The 6468-nt window shown below is 51.9% G+C and overlaps 1 protein-coding gene across 2 annotated transcripts; it reads right to left on the bottom strand.

Annotated features, from left to right (window-relative positions):
- Positions 1-1902: 1902 nt before the first annotated feature.
- On the bottom strand, positions 1903-5488 carry PPP1R15A (protein phosphatase 1 regulatory subunit 15A). Of its 2 annotated transcripts, none has more exons than XM_026013991.2 (3): positions 5179-5488; positions 2746-4464; positions 1903-2335 (listed from the first exon to the last, which is right to left on the bottom strand). In XM_026013991.2, the coding sequence occupies exons 2-3, from the start codon at positions 4453-4455 to the stop codon at positions 1988-1990; spliced, it is 2058 nt and encodes a 685-aa protein (XP_025869776.2). In that variant the 5' UTR covers positions 4456-4464; positions 5179-5488; the 3' UTR covers positions 1903-1987. The 2 variants fall into 2 exon arrangements, with proteins under 2 accessions (XP_025869776.2, XP_072612775.1); XM_072756674.1 differs by having other exon boundaries at positions 2746-4459; positions 5179-5395.
- Between the last annotated feature and the right edge of the window lie 980 nt (positions 5489-6468).

The following is a 6468-nucleotide window of genomic DNA, read 5'->3' as shown; positions in this document are numbered from 1 at the left end:
TACCAGCTGATGTGCCTGCTCATTTGGAGAAAGGGCCCCCGCGTGCCTTCGTTTGCACCACGGTTATGGTTTGTCATAACCAACACAACACAACCAACACATACACTGCCTGGGGGCCCAGTCCTCCCTCTGCTCCAGGGAGTGGGTGGGCTTCTTGGCAGCACCCGCTTTTGCCAAACTCAAAGAGTCATGGAAGATGGATGGGTCTTAATCAAAAAAAGAAAAAAAAAAAAGTCAAAATGCTCCTCTGCCGCCAAAGAGAAAAGCACACTGGAGCACAGGTCAGCTGGGTCAGATTAAAGTGTCTCTAAAAAAGTGATTTTCATGCCACATCTGAAAAATCACAAGGAACTAGAGCCAGAGGGATCAGCACATCAGGTAGTAGTAGGCAGAGCTCATACGAAGGTCTTACGGTGAAAAGGGGCTTGATGGGTTTGGGAAAATGAAAGGATAGTGTGGCAGGAGCTTGGGGAGCCAATAGAGCAGGGCAGGGTCAGAGGCAGGCCAGGGGGCAGGATATTTGCACCACTCTTCTTCGAACTACTGGACAGATCTTAGGAGGTCAGAAAAGACTTCTAAGTTGAAGCTGTAAACTTGGATGGGTAATTTAAGACGTGCATGGGTGAGAGTGAAAATAATTACCATACCAGCCACACTTACATAACATTGGTTATTTGGTGAGGATTGTTTTATTTTTATTTATTTAGTTTGGTAAGGATTGTTTTAAATATAAACTTGGGATACCTGGCTGGCTCAATGGGTGAACAGTGGGATCTTGATCTCGAGGTTGTGAGTTCAACCCCCATGTTGGATATAGGGATTAAAAATAAAATCTTAAAAAAAAATTAAAAAATGCAAATAAATCTGAGCTCTTTTGGGGCCCTAGAGTCCTGTAAGGCATGTGCTATTTTTAGCCACATTTTTATTTTATTTTATTTTATTTTATTTTATTTATTTTTTTAGCCACATTTTATGGGTAAGAAAACAGCTTATGGAACAGGGCTTACAAAGGTGAAATTGGACAGCCGAAGGCCTTGAGCAAATCACCATATATTTATGTTCTTTTAAAAGATTTTATTTATTCATGAGACACACAGAGGGAGAGGCAGGCTCCTTGCAGGGAGCCTGATGCAGGACTCAATCCCAGGACCCCAGGATTGCAAATCACCTTTTAAAGGCCAGTAGGGGGACACCTGGGTGGCTCAGTGGAGCATCTGCCTTCAGCTCAAGGTATGATCCCGTGGTCCCAGATAAGAGTCCCACATCTGGCTCCCTGAATGGAGCCTGCTTCTCTCTCTCTGCCTGTCTCTGCCTCTCTCTGTGTCTTCATGAATAAATTAATAAAAATCTTAAAAAAAAAAAAAAAAAAAAAGGCCAGCAGGAAGATAAGTTGATTCCAGGGAGGTCCAGAGAACTGGAATTGAACCTTTTTTTTTTTTTTTTTTTTTTTAAATTTTATTTATTTATTTATGATAGTCGCACAGAGAGAGAGAGAGAGAGGCAGAAACACAGGCAGAGGGAGAAGCAGGCTCCATGCACCGGGAGCCTGACGTGGGACTCGATCCTGGGTCTCCAGGATCGCGCCCTGGGCCAAAGGCAGGCACTAAACCGCTGCGCCACCCAGGGATCCCTTGAACCTTTTTTTTAGAGATCAGTGGGCCCAGCTCCAGGCCCCCTAGGAGAGATAACTCCCAAGTTTAATAAAATTTAGGCCGATGCCGAAGAAAAGTGACAAAACCCACCAGCCCTTAGTTCAAAAGCAGCTTCAGGACAAGAGGCAAATTTGAGGGATGATGGGAAATAGAAAGTTTGTCCTGTATTGAGGTACTCACCTTTATCCCAAGGGTGGTGGATTATTGTTGGTTCAGATACAGACCGTAACATACACACAGGGGACATTGCTTGCTACAAATCAGAAGGTTTTATTTCTTGTATGAAACCACACACACAAAATAAATAGTTCATATAAATAGGAAACTACATGATCTTAGCCACGCCTCCCACTGAGGTCCAGGCCAGGGGATAGGGACACAGGAATGGAGGGAGATGCCCCAACATGGCTCAACGGTGTGGTCTGGATGGAGGAGACCGGTAAAGTCTGGGCAGGAGCAGGTGTGGCGGCCAGAGGAGGGGTAGGGTTCCCGCAGCGTGCCCAGGCCCTGGCCCGGGCAGCAGGGGTGAGACAGGGGCCCAGCTGCTCCTGGGCCTGGGCGATCCGCCGGGCGAAGCGACTACGATCCCGGGCCAGCTGCTCCCAGGGTCCGCGGCGGGCGGCCTGAGCCGGTCCTGCCCAGACAGCCAGGAGATGGACAGAGACTTTCTTGGAGAAACGGACCTGGAGACGGACCAGCACAGACACAAGACACACGTGTCCACAGGGGGGAGGGGGGAGAGAGAGAGAGCCAAAACAAAAATTAGTTGCACAAAAATGTTTGTTATCTTAGTCACCTGCTAGTCACTCACCCACGGGATTCTCCATGTGACTCACTGCAGGTGGAGGCTGTTTCCTGGTGCTGACATGATCCACAACAGCTTCCCTCTTCCCACAGGGCCTCTTCCCACGGGGCCCCAGCCTCTTGCAAAGGATTGCATTACAGTGAACACAACCCTCCCAACAGGGTTTGCATGCAATCCCCTGCAACACACAGGGGGTCCAGAAATTGGGGCATTCAGGCCTTCTGCCCCCAAGCCTAGGACTTCCAGCTCTTCCCCTAAGACCTGAGAATTTGAGCCCTCAGTACCCACCTTTCTGGCTGTTAGGGGAGTCTCAGGATCTGGATGCCGGGTGGGGGTTTCTGGGGGCTTGAGTCGCCTCTGCAGTCGGAGGGGCAGCCGAGGAGGAGCCCAGGGAGGTGGTGGCTTCTCTCCAGGTAAATAGATGGCCACTCGGAAGGGGCAGGGCTCAGCTTCTCCCCCTCTCTCTGTGTCCTCTCCAGGCTGGTATGTCCAGCCCCTGAGGAGGGTGCTCTGAGCCTGAAGTGAGGGACTTGGCTCTGAGTTAACTGCTTCTGAATCATCATCTTCCTCTGTGTCCTCTCCTGGCCTATACACCCAGGCCCTCACGAGGGCACTTGTGGATGGGATGGAGGAGGGATCCTCAGTTTCTCCCTCCTCTTCAGCTGCTCCTGAGTCACCGTCATCTTCTTCCTCTGAGTCCTCTCCTGGCCGATACACCCAGGCCCTTACCAGGGCACTTGTGGATGGGATGGAGGAGGGACCCTCAGCTTCTCCCTCCTCTTCAGCTGCTCCTGAATCACTGTCGTCATCTTCTTCCTCTGAGTCCTCTCCTGGCCGATACACCCAGGCCCTCACAAGGGCACTTGTGGATGGGATGGAGGAAGGACCCTCAGCTTCTCCCTCCTCTTCAGCTCCTCCTGAATCACTGTCCTCATCTTCTTCCTCTGAGTCCTCTCCTGGCCGATACACCCAGGCCCTCACAAGGGCACTTGTGGATGGGATGGAGGAGGGACCCTCAGCTTCTCCCTCCTCTTCAGCTGCTCCTGAATCACTGTCCTCATCTTCTTCCTCTGAGTCCTCTCCTGGCCGATACACCCAGGCCCTCATGAGGGCACTTGTGGATGGGATGGAAGAGAGAACCTCAGCTTCTCCTTCCTCCTCAGCTGCTCTTGAATCACTGAATTCATCTTCCTCCTCCGATTCCTCTCCTGAGCAACACTCCCAGGCCTCGGGGCAAAAGCCTGAAAATGAGAAGGAAATGGAGCTTTTTGTGGCTTCTTTATCCTCTGTTCTTTCTTCCTCTATGGCTTTATCTTCTTCCACCCTAGGACAGTACAACGGAGTTTTGGGCTTGGATCTTGGAGATAAAGGGAAAATCGGTGTTCTGGAAGCTTCTTTGTTTATAGCTTCTCCTTCCTCCTTTTCCTCCCCTGGACAACACTCCCAGTGTGATGGAGGAAAAGAGAACATGACCACTTTGTCTTCTGCAGCTCCTCCTTCCTCAGATTTCTCCTCAGAAGGGTCCTGTCGGGTTCTTATCAGAAGGCTGGGGGACAGGGGAGCAGGCTGGCCATCTAGGAATTCACTTTCCTGCTCTTTAGGGACACTGGTTGCTGCTTGTTCCCCACCATATTCTTCATCTTCATTATCTGAAAGTCCCCCCGCTTTAAGAGAAGAACTGTTGGCTTTTAGATTATGGCGGGCCCCCCAGAATGCTTCTCCATTCTCGTCACTTACTCCACTGTCTCCAGTCTCTTCTTGAAAGTGCCTGCCCCGGAGGGGATGGTGGGGGGCCAGAAAAGTCTTAGCTTCTCTCTCCAGGCCAGGTTTTCCCCGATCAGTTTTGGTTACTGCTTCCCACGGCCAGGGTTCTGGAGATCCTGGGCCTCTCAGGTGGCTCCAGGCCTTGCTGAGAAGGCCCATCAGCGGGGACAGGAGGAAAAAGGGGTAGGTATCCCTCCAGGGGACAGACTGATGGGGCACTTGGCCTGGGGCCATCTGTCTGCGCTGGAAATAAACAAAGGAAATAGTTTAGAAGCCATTTAGGGAAGAGTATCAAGCGAGGACTGAGTCATAGCAACCATAAACAGTAACACAAATAGCAACAAGAGAGTCCCTGCCCCACATTCTTGCTGATTTCTGCCACTTCCATCTCTAGCAGAGAGAGGCACAGCTATTCGCACCTCTCTTCTCTCAATACCCAGGAGTCAGAGGTTCCAGCCTCTTCTCTCAGACCCAGCAGTCCCAGACCCCAGAATTGAGAATACAGGTCCTCGACTTGCTTCCCTTGGGGACAAGGTCCTAGTCCCTGGTTCTGTCATCTTCTTGAGGATCGACAGATCAGGCCCTCATCACCCTCCTCCCTCTGAGACTCAAGAACTGCGCCCCCCCCCCCCCCCCCCCCCCGCCCAGTTCCATCCCTTCCACCAGGGATCCAGGAGTCTGGCTTCCAGAACCCTCCTCTCGCCAGGCTCAGGCCTCCAGGCTCCCAATTTCTTCTCCTGCGTAGGTCTGGGCCCTCGAATCTGTCCTGGTCCCATCTCTCCCCAAATACAGGAGTTCCGGTTCCCAGGCCCTCCTTCCTCAGGATCCTGTAGTCCCGGCCTCAAATTCTCCTGTCTCGGTACCCAGAAATGCAAACTCCCTTCTCCTTACTGACCAGGAGTCTGATCCCCAGCTCCCCAACTGCTCGGGGCCCAGGCGTTCGGACCCCTCACTCACCGATGGGGGGCTACGCGTCAACCTGGGGGCAGGAGCGCCGGCTCGGGTTGCCACCAGCGATCGCAGCTCAGGACGGCTCGGGAGGCCAGCGCGTTCATCTCGCTCTCCGGTGTCGGGCTCGGGGACTCCGGGTACCACCTGCTGCTGCAAGCACTGTCGCGGCGAAGGGATGCGGCGTCCTAAACGTGAGCGTGTAAGTTGCACAGCAGAGCTTGGAACTGACGCAGCCTCCAAAGGCTTTTATAGCCCAACGCAACCTCACGTGCTGACGTCACGGGGGCGGGGTTTTGAAACCAAAACCACCGGGCTCGGGATTGGAATTCTCGCGGAGATTCCAGGGGTTTTATGACGACACAGCGACGTTTCCGAGCGCGACCACGCCCGAAACGGGCGAGCTGTCAATCAAATGCGTGCGGGGCTTCGGGAGCCGCGGGTTTTCTCCCAATTCCTGTTCCGGTGCGAAAACGCCTTCCCAAAACCCCAGTGTAGTCAGCTGGCCTCAGACCAGAGTCTCCCCCTTCACAACCGGTCCCGCTTCCTTCCTGGTTGGGGAGATTGTTGATTCCATTTCACAGATGAGAAACTGAGGCTCCGGAATGAAGTCCCTTGGCGGAAGTGGTCACAGCAATCCACATTGATTGCAGATGAGAACAAGATGCAAGCACGCTGAAGGCAGGCACTTGGCTTTGCTCACTGCTTTTTTCTTTCTTTCTTTCTTTCTTTCTTTCTTTCTTTCTTTCTTTCTTTCTTTCTTTCTTTTTTTTTTAAGATTTTATTTATTCATGAGAGAAACAGAGAGGCAGAGGCACAGCCAGAGGGAGAAGCAGGCTCCATGCAGAAAGCCTGATGCGGGACTTGATCCCGATCCCGGGACTCCAGGATCAGGCCCTGGCCCAAGGCAGGCGCTAAACCACTGAGCCACCCAGGGATCCCCATAATCACTACTTTTTTTTTTTTTTTTCCCTCGGTGCTGGACACATAGTAGGTGCTCGACATATTTGGGTGAGTGGATTCGAAACCAAAACCTCAAAAGACTCCTTAACTGGTCTCAAGCCCAAGGCTCCGCACCCGGATTTCATCCACTTCAAACTCACAAGAGCTCATACACAAACCGAAATTCTGGCCAAAGAGCATCCACTGAACCTCATGGGAGTGGGGTCTCCAACCACAAGTTTCAGACTCTGGGACACAGTCCCAATTCCCTGCCCCATCCCTCCTACCTGGTCCCTAATTTTGCTCTTTGAAATATCCTCAGTGTAGAACACAGTGCTCACCTGGATCTGAGATAGA

Source organism: Vulpes vulpes, chromosome 1 (genome assembly GCF_048418805.1).
Source record: "Vulpes vulpes isolate BD-2025 chromosome 1, VulVul3, whole genome shotgun sequence".
Taxonomy (NCBI): Eukaryota; Metazoa; Chordata; class Mammalia; order Carnivora; family Canidae; genus Vulpes; species Vulpes vulpes.
Note: the sequence above shows the minus strand (reverse complement) of the source record. Positions and strands in the feature narration are given on the sequence as shown.

Excerpts from the sequence above, each read along its gene's own strand:
- PPP1R15A (XM_026013991.2), bottom strand. The coding sequence starts at position 4,455 with ATGGCCCCAGGCCAAGTGCCCCATCAGTCTGTCCCCTGGAGGGATACC. Across the intron at positions 2,336-2,745 it reads CTCCCCTAACAGCCAGAAAG|GTCCGTTTCTCCAAGAAAGT; the intron begins GTGGGTACTGAG and ends GTCCGTCTCCAG.